Raw genomic sequence first — 15,000 nt, 5'->3', positions numbered from 1 at the left:
ACGACGCAAACAAGGAGGCAGGTGTCCAATCAATTTCATTAAACAGTTAAGAAGCAATATTCTAATCAAAAAAAAAAAAAAAAAAAAAAAAAAAAAAAAGAGAGAGAACCTAATCAAACTTGCGCAGTGATATAGCAAATCCTTGTGTTGGGGATACTGTGCCCAAATCGAAGCTTCTACCGCCTCATTCGACAGTGTTGAAATTGCTGCTAAATCGATAATTCATTTTGCACCTTCCTTTCAAATGGTAATTAAAATAAGACAAAAACTTGAATTGTCGTGCATGGGATACTTCGATTAACCTTGTGTACGCTGCAGTTTCCTACAGTCAATGTTTCGTATATTTACTTTAACTTACTTACTCACCCGACCTTTCATTTCGCTATATCAAACTCGGTCATCTCGAATCTAAATGTTCTACAGAAATTTAGCACGAAATGTGCGTCGAAATCTAATTTCTCGCACACTTTTCAACTTAAATGTGTGCAGAAAATAAGTAACCAAAAAGATCTCCCTTCTGTTTTAGAAGGTTTACCATGCATGTAGGAAACATAAAGCCTGAGATACAGAGTTTTTGAGTCGTTTGAATAGTGGCCAGCTCAACAGCCTCAAATTCTTTCGCGTCCTTTTGGGGGAGTTAGTCAACGCGTGGGTTTTTAAGACATCCAATTCAGGAATTCTTATTGGTTGCAGTTGCATTTCGGAAAAATCACGAGCGACAAAAAACAGCGAAGCACAGGTTTTGGTGCTCACTTGCCGAACTGAGATAGTTTTAATTACAAGTTACTCAGCTTTTTTCGAATTCTGGTGTTTGCATAATCCTTTACAGTAATCAGATCATTGACTTATACATTCTTCGTTTCTCCGTTTCTAGTTTTATTATAAAACGGTACTTTAGTGTTAAGTCTCTTACCGTATCGCTTAGTTTCCTGGCTTTGCTGTCTTTTCGAAAACTCATGATTCCTCTGTTGATGTTTGCTTTCCGTTCCGTAATCTTATTCGAATATCATGTAAATAACCTGAAGTTATTGACGCCTTCAGTTGGTATTCAATGGTTATTCTAATTTTTCCTGGTCAAAATCCAGCCTTTCTGACGTCATTTAGTATTTGTTTTGTGTTGAACACAATAAGCAGCATACCGTTAAAATGAAAAACCTTTCTTTGAATAACGAAGCAAATTTTGCACTCCCAAAAGAGCGCTTTGTATTCTGTACTCACTGACAGCTTTTTTGTTAATTTTGCAAATAGTTGCTCAGATTGGACAGAGCCCGGAACTGTTTACACGGTAAACAAAATTCTGCTTGGAAGTTGGAAGGTCGTCATATGAAGTTTATGTCCTTAAAAAATGTCGCAGACAACTTCAAAACCATTTCAAGCCCTGCTTAAATTTATACAAAATTTATACAAGTTGTTGTCTTTTGCCATTTGAAAAACCAAAATCAACGCAATGGTTTGCTTACTTAACTCTAATTGATAATGTAATTTACCGGTTCCTTCCTGAGGAAAGGAAGTTCTTGTAGTGCGAAAGAGAATTCATTTTTCTGCTCAAATAGTGCGCTGAATTAATTCTGACATCAAAACTAAAGTGGATCAATTCACAACTGTTGCACAAGTATAATAAGTCACACATGGCAATGCTTGGTTCTCGACTCAGTGTCTTAGAAAAATCGGTGATCAAAACAAATTCAAGCTTATAACTTGAAATCAGAGAGATACTTCTGAAAGCGACATGCAACCGACGAAGAAACATTGACAATTCTGGCGACGAAGGACAGGTGGGACTTCATGGGAGGCAGGCAGGCAGGCAAAAGGGGACTGTACATAGCGGAGGTCGTGAAAGGGGAAACTTACTGGAAGCTTTTCCTGTCCTGAGAAGAGGTGCATGTCCTCCCAAGAAAAAGATTAGGAATTTTCACGTTCACTGCGCTGCCCTAATCCGTTTAAAGAACTAACAACACGTGCACAAGAAACCAACAAAATTGGACAAATTGACAACCCTTACTAGATAAGGTACGCGTTATTTTGGTTACTTATCAAAGAGAAAAGATTTCGTAACAGGATAATATCGGACAGCCTTCAATGAAAGTGCGTCACCATGATGGGATTGGATGCATTCTCCAAGAATGACTAATTTTTTCAGAGTCGTTTGCGGGTTTGGTAAAATACGGCAGAGTCTCTACCATAAACAAAACTACAAGGCAAGAGAATGAAGTTTATTAGAACAGGAAAAATCTACAAAACGATACCTTACAAACTTATAATAAACGCAGCAAGTCTGGCTGTTAAAGTCATCATAAAATAAACATTTAGCCCATATGAAGCTCTTCGTAAGTCTTCACCTAACAGCATCACAGTCCAACAAGCACTGATAAACGTTTACTTCATCAGCTCTTTGACAAACTCTGCAAAAGATTGCAAAATACAGCGTCACTTCAGCTAACCCTAAACTTCTGGGACATGTAAAGTTCAGAAAATTTGAAAATAGCGGTTAAGGCTCTTTTCGACCAAAAAGAGAATTTCGAATAAAAAATTAACGTTGTTACATTACGTTACGTTAAGCGATGAAACGTAACGTAACGTTTTCTTTCAGGACACACTTACTGTCAAAGTTGATCCGACCATTGCGCTCCAGAAACTTCACAACTTCTTCGATTTCATCTTTGGAGATCTTGATGTCTTTGCTCTGTTGTGATACCGCCATAAGCAGCTTGAGTAGCTCATCCTTTGTGAAGTATCCTTTGTTGTCAGTGTCATACGCTTTGAAGGCTTCTCTGACTTCCTGCTCGCTGCCTTGTTTCAGCTGTTTGACCATCAGTTCTGCGAACTCCTCAAAGTCGATTTCTCCGCTACCTGCAATGAACACATGCAGATCAAATCAGGGATTTGAAAGAAGGATTTTCTTCCGAGGGATATCTCCAGTCTCGACATTCCGGTCCCCCTACAGCTCCACGTTCACCCCCCCCCCCTTCTCACCCCCCTCCAACTTTGTCTATTTCACAGGATACGATTGCTCCACTTTTTTTTGCAATCTAGGAGTGCCCTGTTATTCTACACAAGCTTTTGTCGATGCAAACAGATAGAGAAAAAGAGGCCGATTAGGGCAAACCACTTGAAGGCTATATCTTACATTGCTTCTTCATAAAAACCTGTTGTCCATGCATCAATGTGTAACAACAGGTGGTTAACCCTTGTTTTGGTTTGTCACGCAGAAAAACGTGTTTTCGAGTGCTATGTGATGTACGTATCGAGACAACCGATAACAAGCTGTTCCAGTTTTTGTTTTTGCAGTTAGAAACAACAGCCCTGTCCTAAACTGCTCTATTTCTCAGGTTGAGGAGCGGAAAAGCGAAGGGAAAGGAGAAAAGAAAAGAAATTGGGAGTCCATTCTATATGGGTCAGGCAGTTATCCCACTCCCCATCCTTTCTCATTTTCCGTTAACGTACCATCCTCGTCTACCTCTGACAGCATGTCCTTCACCTCGTCCTTGGTGGCCATCATTCCCAGGTTCTTCATGACGAGTAGCAATTCATCCGTCGTGATGGTCTGGCTGTTATCCACGTCAAAGATCTTGAACGCTTCTTTGAATTCTAGAATGATAAATCGACAGGCATTGGTTGGTATGTGTGAATAACCGAGGTTGTTTTACATTCGCTTGTAAGAGTGGTAGAGTGTTGGTCGAGTGGTCACGCAAGGCATTGCGTGACAACCAAATGACGGAATGCGGTGCAGCCGGACGTGTCACAAAACCCCTAATATGTCACAAAATACCCGACTGTATGTGACCCAAGCTGCCACTCAATGAGAAGTTTTTTTGTGCAATGGCATTTATTTCGACAGGAATTATTTACCTAAAAAGATAACACGTGCGATAATTATTACTAGGTCCGTTACTTATCGAAACGAGAATAATAATGCCCTAAACAACTGAAAATCTATTAGAAGTTAACTCAGGATCTTTAATTTGCGATCAGATCACAGATTCAAGTAGCTCTTATAAATGAATCATAAAACGAGCTCTCACCCTTCAACTGCTCTGGGGACAGTGACGCCGACTAAAGCAAATGGAAGAGAAACAAAATTAGTGTCACGCAACAGAATTATTCAAGTGAACGTCACGCAATATACAGTTACCGTCCAAGTTATCCTGGGGTAACTGGCACTGAAAAGCGAATTCAAGAGGAATTTGACGTCATAAACAAGTGTATCCTCTTCATCGTCAAAAATACCAGCCCTGTGTATTGACATTAAAAGTTAATCTGTCCATTCTCAAGTGTTTTGGGTCTTTTGAGGTTTCCACAAATATACAGGTTAAAAAAAAATCACGGGCTTGCTAGGAACTGTGCAAAGGAAAAAACAACATTTACAGCAATAACTATTTCAGTAGTATTTTGAAAACAGACTTGACCACTGGTAAATACCTACAGAATTTAGTGGCATAAAGAAATTATTGCGTGACTCATTCATGGCACGCGACAGACGTTATCCGCGCATAAGTAGAACATGTCTGTTTTTCTCTGGTATTACCAATTATGGATTAAATAATGACAACAGAAAATTTAAGTTTCCTTGTTGTTTGCGAATTAATGATACGAAGAAAAACCTTGCATCGAGACTTCGTCTGTGTATCATGATCGGGTACTGCCGTAAGAACCGACAAGGATCGACAAGTACGAGAATAGTAGAAAGAATGAACTTATAAAACAGATTTCGAGAGAAATCAATCGTAACAAAGAACAAACTGCTGCTAACGGCTGCCTTTCCTAACTGTCAGTCAACGCATGTCGAGAACAAGGCTTTACTGTCTGAAAATCTCTTTCTTTTGAAATCTAAAGAGAATCAGTTAGTGAGTTATAATTAGTGAGTTTTCTCTCCGTCTGACCAGAAATAGGACATTCTGAGGGACAGACATTCTTCCTCGGCCATTTCAGTTTCGATTACTCCAGCGTCTTAACTAGAGAGAAGTTATGAGTTTTCATGTTTCGTCTCAAATCCCAAGAACGGAGCTACAGCGTGTAGAATAGAGAAAATCACGGCAAGTCGTTGCATTGTTTACATTCCTTAATCGAGAACTGACCATGCATTGAGTAGTTAGCTGTTTGCTCGAACATCGAATGTTTTGCATATTCCAGACCAGTATTTTCATCTGAAAGCAGTCGATCTGCCAGGCATTTTACAGGAATCAAATATTAATCTGTAATCCACGAAAGGGGGAAATGTACTCGAAGTACATGGGCAAAGAGAAAAATCTATTTCTGGGCGGTGGATTATCAGCGTGACGAAGATGGTGCATTGAAAATCGTCTGTTGTGAATTTGAATCCCTCTAATACCTCGAAATTAATCCACTACCTTCCAAGGGCATTCATTGCCACGGTCTTCTACTGCTGTTGCGTGAATCTGTTCGTTTTAAGGTTTTACGCATAGGCTTTGTCAACATACAGCGTTAAATTCGACACACAACAATGGCCTAAAACTTTCAACAGAAAGTGACTCGACTCGTTTGAACGCAGAGTTCATAATTGAGTATTCAAATAAACGATTTAAGTAAAATCCACTTACCATTTTGTTGTCAGATGTTCAAATTGCTTAACACTGATCAACAAGAAATTCGCAGCGATCGCCGAGACTGTAGTGGGTGAATGCAACTCGATCTAACACTAAGAATGGTGCGGCAAACAATGAAATAACACAAATTCCCGGCCCTAATTCAGCCTTATTGTATTTCAAATACGCGATAAATAGATAATTGTTGTGTTCACTCAACCATGTATTGTTGAACATTGTGTCTCTCTGGGGGAGAGGGCGTTCCATTATTTTGCAAATCTTTAATCCTTAGCTCATTAGACACAAAGGCCCAGAGAGAAAACAACTTTTAACGCTACCATACAACTTTTCTAACTAAAATAAAAGCGGAAAATTTATCTTCCCGTCAAATATCTCGATTATGATGTGTTGACAAAATCGTCCCTACACAGGGAGTACAACCCGACCCCCGGTACACGCCAATTACATCTCTTGTCAAAATGTTCGACATCTATGTAACGCAATTGCCGTTTACAAATCTGTTCAGCAAAACTCGTCATCTATAGCGCTTTCTTTCTCCCTTAAGAGTTCAAACATTTTTAAGCGAGAATAATTTTCTTTGCATGGTTTTGTTTTGTTCAAAACTCTCCCGGAGTTTCATTTTGGAGAACATGTTTTTCGTTCTAATCGTGACTTCTCGGCGACGTTCGGATATTTAAATCACGCGTTAAAAGGCTGGTCGCTTTAATTTACCATGTATGGGCAACGAATTGGGATATATATCTCGGTTCGGGAAATCATATCCTCGAGATCTTGTTTTTTAAAATTCAAGATCGTTTTCCGTTCTTCGAATTGGCAGGTAACGATTAAACGAAACCGAGCGATCATGGGACATAAGGTACGTGGGCGAATCGCGCGCGAAATCTGCGACTCGCCAGCGAGGCACTTGTCCCGCGTGGCCTATTTTAGCCAAGTTTATTACACCAAGTTTTATACGGGAAGACTTCTCCCCAAGGTCCAACCCCTTACTCATTTGCGTACAGTTTTGTCAGAAAAGGTGCTCCCTCCCTATACCCTTTTTTATTGGAAAAAGTACCCTTTTCACATACCTACTTAATTAAGAACACTGCATCCCTTTTCTAAATTAATGAACAATATTAGAGAAGAACATCAAGCGTTACCAGAGGAGATGTTAACCAGAAAAGCAAGCATCTTATACTAAGTTTACGTTCACGTTGGACTTACATTTCAAATTTCCCGTCCCTTCATGCAATGCCTCAACTTGTGAAATCCCTACCCTTTTATATACCTGAAGCCTGAGAAAGTTACTCTTTACGGGTGCAGCCGTTCCCCGCCGGGTAGGACATTATAAAGAGTACCCCCGGACCAGGCATATTTCAGTCATTTTGTGATATTACACTCGTGATCGTGTTCCAAGTGGTTGTCAAAATCATCGGGAAAAATGTTAAATTTCAAGTCGCAGACAAGTTATTCGAAAATTCACCTAAAGCTTGAGCGAAGTCACTCCTTAGTGAGGGTCCCCTATGTATCGTTTGTAAAATAGGCCATTTCCGAGTTATCTTGTGCGTCTGTTTGAAACCAAGCTCTCGTGCAAACCCTTCATGTGAAGATGTGTTTGATATGCATGAAAATGAACCTGTAGGGAGAATACGTACTTATATGAGTGGTTTCGTTTTGACACAGAGACAAAAGGCACCTCGGAAATGACTTATTCAGTCATGTAAAAATATTGGGTCCTTTTACGTGCCACGAATAATAACCAAACTCTTTCACGTTCAAACAAGACTTCATGTGATCACTTTTCACGTATAAATAGAAAACAAAGTAAAGGAAGATCTTCAAACCTGGCATGACACAATGTCATTCAGCCGGCACAGGAACAAATATTGTAAAAGTATGGCTTCATTGTATTTTATGGGCTGTGAAAGGCTGGTGCGGTATTGTCAGTGGTAAAATTGGAGTTAAGCAGCAATTAAAGCCGGATGGGTTTTAGCAGCCTATATATTATTCAGCCCTTAGCGATGACTGTCAGAACCATTTAGGATCAGGCAAGAAGCTGTCCTTTCCAGCAATCTTAATGACATCTTCAGTTGTTAAGGCGACCATTTTGCGGTTGGAAAATTTCATCTGATTGGTTGACGACTTTACAGGGAGTGCCACTTTAAATTTTAAACATTGATCACAGAAGATTCGCGGAAGCTGAACCGCCGTTCTTTCTTTCAAAATCCAGGCAAAATGAAAATACCGCTGATCGCAACTTTCCTTTTGATCTTTGCTATTTATCGCGGTAAGTGTTTACAAAACTTCACGTAACTTAAAAATGAAGGCAGCTAGATAACAGTTATAGCAGAACCAGATAAAGTATTTTGGCAGAATGAAAATGTGCACAATGCTGTTATCATTGGATGAAAGGATACTAAACAAATTTGACCTGAGACATTGCTTTAGGTTTTGGCATCAAGTAGTTCAGTACTGATCTTCAGGGCTGGAAAAAACATACCCTGAAGTATTGTTATATTACAAGATGCAGTTTAGAGTATTCACTTATCTACTTATTCAACGCTTCCCGTGCCATAAATACGATAGCTCAGTAAGCTGCAGTGCTTGTCACCGCCTTTTCATAACTTGTAACTCTTTACAGGAAGACTGGAAAACAGATTACAGGATAACTCACTTCGATATAGGCACATATATCAGTTTTCAAATAAAATTCTCTGCTCACGATGTTAAATCGACGATTTTTATTTTCTCTAGCTCAAATTTGAATTTGAATTGCATTAATTGTCCCAACTTGAAATGGATTGAGTCACACGGCAAGCCGACTGAAATGTAAATTACTGGCACTAGGCACCAATTTTACCCACAAAGAATGCATTATCATACATGGACTAAAAGTAACATGATTTTTACTCCGGAGAATGGATCATTTATCAGCTGAGAGGAAAGGAAGAACTGCGTAGTACTTTTCTTTTAGAACAAGGAGGCTAAAATGATGATTTTATATAAATTAAGGAAGTGAAAAATAATACTGACGACGACTGGCGACACGCACTGCAGTAATTTGGTATACTGCAATCAGGTCCAGGACTGATAAGAGCATTTCAATACATTGCCGAGGCAGTCCGAATCTTTGAAATCGGAAGAAAGCTGGATCTGTGAGGGCAGAATTTGCCAATATTTGTAACCACAGAAAAGCCAATAGTGAGAAGTTTAATAAAAGTTTAGTAACCATGGTAATTACCTGTCTATCTGTATCATCGTGCAACAAATGTAGTGAGAACGACCTGAAGTTGTAAGTAGTTAATATTTACGAGCAGAATAACTGACTTGCTTATGATGGAATAGCCTGGAGCAACAACGAGCTCATTGGCAGCCAATAGCGGCTTAAGATTACTAAACGAAATATTAGATCATTTGTCTAGAGTCCCGCACGTGTACAAGTTTTACAAATTCTTCTTCGTTACGCACCCGGTGGTGGGACACCGGATACAACTATCATGTTTTGGGTTACGTTCTGGTTACGTTCTGACGATGTTCTTGGATTAAAACGCTGCTGTGTGCTGTTGATGTCTCTGAAGATACCATCCATGTAAAGCCAGTAAAGGCCTATCCAAACGGGAAATGTTTGGTGACCAAACATCATCAAACGTTGTTTGGTGACCAACCATGTTACCGTTTGGCCACCTTGTTTGGTGCTGTTTGATCGTGTTTGATCGTGTTCGGTCTTGTTTGAAAAAATTTGAAGGCCATCAAACATTCCATCAAACAACTTAAAACATTTCTGTTGTTCTCGTGTTTGATGGGCGATGTTTTGTTCGTTTGGACAGCCGTACCAAACATGTTTGGCGCGCGCATGCGTTCCACGCTTGCTCAGCGGCTTGTATCCATAGTTTGATCTGTGTTTGATCAAACATGTTTTAACTGTTTGGCCACTCACTTCAACATCAGCATGTTTGGTCACCAAAAAATGTTTGATGATGTTTGGTCGCGAAACATTTACCGTTTGGACAGGCCTTAACAGAACCCAGCCTCCCTGCAGCCAGGGAGTTTCCCCGGGTTTTTGGAAGAGTGCTTTTCCCAGGCAAAAAAGCCTGTTATCACAGATCGCCCACGAATAAGTTTTCTTCAAATTTTTAGTTCAAACAATTCAAGTAAAGAAAACGGTTTTGAAATGTTTTTGTCTTCATGCCTGGCGATTAATTGGCCATCATGGGTTATGAGCCATTATACCATGCTCTACAAATGCGGTAAGCGCACGCGTGACTTTTTAGGGCGCTTTTATTTTTATTTCTGTTTAGTTTTCTATATTTTGGATCGTTTTAGATAAAGCACTTATTCCAATGTGACATAATTATAGTCAAGTCATATCCAACGCTCGCTCGTGTAGTAATTGTTAAATATTGCGTTCTAGTTTGCAAAACTCGTTTGAAAAAAGAATCAACCATTTAGTCGATAGTACGATTCTCGTGCTACAGTAGGTCAGTAACGTCTATGAATTCGTTTGCAGTGTCGAGCTTGGCATGCCATTCGTGTTCCAGCGTGAAGTCATGGGAAGATTGTATCGAGACGAAAACCAAGTGCCCTCCGACTAGCGAACAGTGCATCAAATTCCATTTCAAAGCTCGCATAGGGCAGGTGTTCTTCAAAGGCTGCGCTCAACAGCTCACATGCGACAACACCAAGAATCCCATTTGCAAAGAAGGCGCGGGATCTGACGTCACCTGTGATATCTGGTGCTGTGACGACAAAGACAACTGCAACGTAAGCGCAGCCTTACATATCAGTGGCTTCATATTGTTGTCAAGCGCCCTAGCGTCGTTGTTGGTATTTGTTCTTGTGTAGAGAGGGCGTGTTGGAAGGAGATTGCTGTTTTGACGCGAAGTTGATTTGGACGTCAAATTAACTGTATACTTGCTTGTAGATTACGATTATGTCCTTTTCTAGCATGGGAAATTTAGAGAGGATGAAAGAGGATAATACTAGTTTTTGCTTCATATCGTATCGATCTTAATTACGCCGGTGTAACACATACAGCTGTAGGGCAGCCATAATGATCTTATTATCAAAGAACCAAACTTTTAAAAAGAATTGTTTCCACCATCAGAATCCCGTCGGGTCCAGTTTTCCCGATTGTTGGTAGAATGGTCTTCGTGTGCGCTTTCCATTCAACCTTCAAGGTTATTTATTATCTTTATCTGATTTCACCTAAAAATGCCGGTTTAAATTTCCGAAAAGCAGCATTTTTCGGAATTTCTGGAAAAGAGGACAACCCGGCTCGAGAGGTATATTCGCCCTAATTTTCGTAAACTTCTCACCAGAAATTGGAAAGCGCCCATTTAGATAATGTTATGCTCGGTTTCGTCCGCTAACTGATCACCTTTCAATATTTTCATTGTTGTATTTTCTTATTTCGAGCAAGGGTGAGTGCAAATAAAGATTGATTGAGTCAAGAATTAACGATTTGAATTTCTTTATCAAAAATAATTGTCGTCAGTTGACTGCAGTTCTCTGACTGAACTCGAAATCATTGCATAATTATTCAGCAAACAGGAGTGACGTGAAATCTGTCAGTTTGAATCTCCTCATAAAGAAATGAACGAGACTGCTGGTTAGTCAAGCAGAAAATAACGTCTCATATGTAAACATTTCGAGAACTCAAACCGTGGTTTCTTTTTGAATTAACAACGCTTATTCTTTGCCTTATCTAATTGGCCGTTGGATTCAAGGATGTGACGTAACTGAACGGTTTTCATTCAGGACTCAATTTTGTCCGTTGCATTCATCATTTGGCTCAGGGCTTGAACTGTACTCATCGTTTGAAATCCAGGATACACAGATCTAATGAAGATGAAACTGTGGATGGATGGCGCTTGTATTCTCTACATATCTCTTCCACTTGGTAAGTGAGCATATTTTGGTCCCAGCCTAGTATTTTTAAAATACCACGGATGTCACGATCTCGATTTTGACGAAGCCCCGAAGAATTACATAGTGCACCATAGATGCTTTCGCTCCTTTTGCGCTCCTCCATTTGACCGATCTGCCAAGAAAAAAAAGCCAAGCAGCTCAGTAGTTGTCTTGTTTTGACTGCCAAGGTCCCTAACATTAGTCACTCGCTTTGTTTTGATTGCGATGCTGTCAAAAGAATCACGGTTTGCCCTACAGGGGTACCGTCAGGTCACGGTATGTTTGGCAATTGCAATCGACGTGTGTAATAACGATTTACCACGAAACTCTATGTTCATTCTGTATAAAGTTATGAGTTTTGCTACAATCGTATCGAGCTTTGCAAACTTAGGAACTTCCACCCACGTATCAATTTCGTTTTTTTCCGTTACAAATATCATTGCGGAATGCGTACAGTTGAAAGAACCCGTTTCAATATCCATGAGTCAAAATGCCAACAAAAATCGCGCTTCGTTTTTCTTTGCAAAATAGTGTCGTCTCTCTTTAGTTTTTTTGGCTTTTCTTACCCTTTTCATTTTGGTAAACATTTTGCAAGTTTTAGGGAAAGATAAAAATTGAAGTTTCCTTAAAACTTTAAGCGCGCTGTGCATCCAACCACAACAGCTGAAAAACCAGACAAAACGGTTGTTCGTTTATAACAAAGGAAAAATTTTAAATCGAACCAATTTAAGATATATCAACCGTTACATCCAAAGCTTTACATCTAGAGATAAAGGAACAATAAAACTTGACAGTTTCAACCTTAAAGGGTTAGTTTCACTGCAAAGAGGGCAAGGAAGGTTTGTCCAAAAAAAAAAAAAGAAAAAAAAAATCCGAGAAATATCTGTTCCGGTCGGATGCATTGCAAATAGCGCTAAAAGTTCGCGTTAACTATCGGTAATAATATTAGCTTGTCTGCTCGGTTTCATTATCGGCTTTACAAAATTCGAAAATTGAACGCACTAACTAGAATCATTCTGCTGCGAAACTGATTTCGCTTTGTCCTTTTATCTGGCTATTTTTCAGCTTTTCGCTCATCAGTTGAGGAAACTAAAATCCATACCCTATTTATAACCAAAATGGGCAAAATCGATACCCTGTTTATGACTAAAACGGTTGAAAAACCCTAGCCTTTGGGGCAGCACTTGCCTACATAGCCCATGTAAGGGAGTACACCCCCCCCCCCCCTTGGGGCGAACTTATGGTCCATATTTTTAGCAAAGTTGGTACTCCTCCTACTGATTCCCTGCCAGAAGTTTCTAGACCTTTATTTGACATTCACATTTTCCATCCTTTGAATTCCTAACCTGCTTTTACTGACAGCTTTGGCCCTTCAATGCCAGGAGTGTACGAACTTTCCGGGAAGTTCAGGATCCAGCCCGTGTGACAGTGAGCCTGGCAGCATGGCCTGCGGTCCGTACCATGATAGGTGCATGACCGTGAGGGTATCTTATCCTTTTTTGGGCTCCTTCGAGATCAGGAACTGCTCCTCTAGCATCTCGTGTGACCCGAACGGTGAATTCTACCGTAAGTTAAAGTTAACTCATTGCGAAGGTTATGAAGTAAATTTTGGATCATAAGCCTTCCTCTTTCCAGAGAAAATTTTCCCCACCTCCAAATAACGAACTGTACTTGGAACCTCCAGACTAGTTCTCCTTTAAATTCAAGAAGGTCTGAATGGGTTTTGCTGGAATGTCAGTTTTCATATAATTCTTCAGCGAATTTCTCAGTGGTCATTTAAGTTTTCAGCCCATTTTTCAGCTATCGGTAAATTCCGTAGCTCTCAGACCTCAACTATCAGTTGAAAAACATGTTATTTCTCTGATGACAGTTAAACTTTTAACCAGTTTTCATCTATCAGAACACCGTCCCGATCCTCATCTACGTCTATGGGAACAAAGAAAAGGAAACAATACAATTCTTTTATTACGAAACTCGGTATTTGTATGAATTTTTCTTATGATCGGTTGTTACGAAAATCCCTTCCGGATGTGACCAGAGGCGAGTTTTTGAACGCAAAATCCAATCAGATAATCAGTAACCCTTCCCGATTTTAAGCCCGCCAACCACTAAATGTTGCGCACCCTCTTGAAGTTGAAAATTATCTGGTTTTCTTTAAACTAGTTGCACCTTATACTAGTGATGCGGTTTTTCTTTCCAGTGTGTAACTTTGGCGGCACGTCTGACTGTTCTGTGGACTGCTGTGGGGGTGACATGTGTAATAGAGTTTCTGGAGATGCATACTTTGGCCGTTCCGCAGCTTTTCTTCACAAGTTGTTTCCAGAACTGAAACGTGTGCCATGATAAATAATTTTAATTGATTGATATTTACAAGATATTGAATAATCAGTCCCAACATCGCATGCTAGAGCGCAATAAACCCTATGTTTTAAGAAGTCTCCGGCTCTGACGTCACCTTAGCCTGGGAGGAAGCTCTCTTTGGGTTGTGGGGGGTGGGGGGGGGGAGGGAAGGAGAGGGAGGGTTGCAAGCTCTCCTTCTCCCCTTTCCTACCTTATCTCCCAAGATAGCTTACTCATAGGCTAACGTCAACCTGTGGTACGTCATGTTGTAACGACAACAACAGCTTCAACTGCAGTGATTGTCTGGCTTTTGTTAACGTAACAGCGCATTTCATTGTTTGTACCCTCAACGTAGTAAATAAAAACACCGATTTGATGCCGATGGTTGTAGAGTTTTATCTGTTGTAGCTTTTGTCTTCGACGAAGGGACGTTAAGGGAGGGTGCCATGAAATATCGTCATTTTACCGGTCATCTTGACTCAACCTCACTGAAATATAGGTCCGCAATGTTTATACGCATGTGCCTAGCGTCCGGAAGGCTTGATACATTTTGGCAGCGCAGGGGTAAAGGAAGAGTGTTTATTGGGAACGGGATATTTTGGTACTTTTCCTGACAGAGTGCTCATTTTATTTGTTTGTTTGTTTTCGGTCGGTTAGTTTTTTATCTGCAACATTTTAACTGCCCCCAAAAAACTCATTATGAACTCAAAACTACATGCCAACTATGTGCATGAGAGTGAGAGAGGAAAGAGGGGGGAGGGCGAGGAATGGAGGTTGTAAGGAAGAGGAAGTGTAGGAAATTGGTTGAGGGGAAGAGAGGGATGGAAGGTTGGCTGGCTGGGTATTTTTGACTGATAAAATCCAGGGAAGGAGTCAGACCCCCTCTACGCGGTCCTCCGATTTTGCTTAATCAATCGTATGATCGGCAGAGTGAATTGGATCCACTCAGGTCTATTAACATTATGAAATAGCTAATGGGAACAACCACACCATAATGGTTTACCTCTCGTATCTGCTAGCTCAGATATGGCGGGAAGAAGTAAATTGTAACAGGCTTGGTAGTGCAATCAAGCAGAAAAAAGCAGAAAATATCTTTTCATATATGAACATATATGAATATTCAAACTGTCGGTTGTCGCTCAAATGATCGCGTCCAAAACAACTTACTTCTCTTCGCCTTTCCTGATTGGTAGCTGAATTCAAGGACGTG

The 15,000-nt window shown here is 40.2% G+C and overlaps 5 protein-coding genes across 5 annotated transcripts in view; 3 read left to right on the top strand and 2 right to left on the bottom strand.

Annotated features, from left to right (window-relative positions):
- Positions 1-2,105, bottom strand: part of LOC145484379 (uncharacterized) — a 15,604-nt gene extending 13,499 nt beyond the window's left edge. Inside the window, exon 1 of the mRNA XM_081462995.1 lies at positions 914-2,105. Coding sequence (XP_081319121.1) covers positions 914-958 — 45 coding nt within the window. The 5' untranslated portion in view covers positions 959-2,105. The remainder of the gene's footprint in view (positions 1-913) is intronic.
- Positions 2,106-2,192: 87 nt separating this feature from the next.
- Positions 2,193-5,690, bottom strand: LOC145483323 (uncharacterized). Its single transcript, XM_081461818.1, has 5 exons — positions 5,559-5,690; positions 4,023-4,053; positions 3,445-3,588; positions 2,602-2,850; positions 2,193-2,402 (listed from the first exon to the last, which is right to left on the bottom strand). Exons 1-5 carry the CDS (start codon positions 5,559-5,561, stop codon positions 2,377-2,379), a joined length of 453 nt encoding a protein of 150 aa, XP_081317944.1. The 5' UTR covers positions 5,562-5,690; the 3' UTR covers positions 2,193-2,376.
- A 2,063-nt stretch (positions 5,691-7,753) lies between these two features.
- On the top strand, positions 7,754-11,051 carry LOC145483319 (uncharacterized). The gene is made up of 2 exons (XM_081461813.1): positions 7,754-7,830; positions 10,051-11,051. The coding sequence occupies exons 1-2, from the start codon at positions 7,779-7,781 to the stop codon at positions 10,383-10,385; spliced, it is 387 nt and encodes a 128-aa protein (XP_081317939.1). The 5' UTR covers positions 7,754-7,778; the 3' UTR covers positions 10,386-11,051.
- Positions 11,052-11,067: 16 nt separating this feature from the next.
- LOC145483318 (uncharacterized) lies at positions 11,068-14,942 on the top strand. Its single transcript, XM_081461812.1, has 3 exons — positions 11,068-11,442; positions 12,813-13,016; positions 13,651-14,942. The coding sequence occupies exons 1-3, from the start codon at positions 11,385-11,387 to the stop codon at positions 13,791-13,793; spliced, it is 405 nt and encodes a 134-aa protein (XP_081317938.1). The 5' UTR covers positions 11,068-11,384; the 3' UTR covers positions 13,794-14,942.
- Positions 14,943-14,977: 35 nt separating this feature from the next.
- The window catches only part of LOC145483317 (uncharacterized), a 5,825-nt gene continuing 5,802 nt past the window's right edge, over positions 14,978-15,000 (top strand). The window contains exon 1 of the mRNA XM_081461811.1: positions 14,978-15,000. This exon is cut by the window's right edge and continues 163 nt beyond it. The gene's annotated coding sequence lies outside the window, so the exon portion shown is untranslated.

The sequence above is a fragment of the Orbicella franksi genome, chromosome 4 (assembly GCF_964199315.1).
Source record: "Orbicella franksi chromosome 4, jaOrbFran1.1, whole genome shotgun sequence".
In the NCBI taxonomy this organism is placed as follows: domain Eukaryota; kingdom Metazoa; phylum Cnidaria; class Anthozoa; order Scleractinia; family Merulinidae; genus Orbicella; species Orbicella franksi.
The sequence above is the reverse complement of the archived record's forward strand: the minus strand, read 5'-3'. Positions and strand labels throughout refer to the sequence as shown.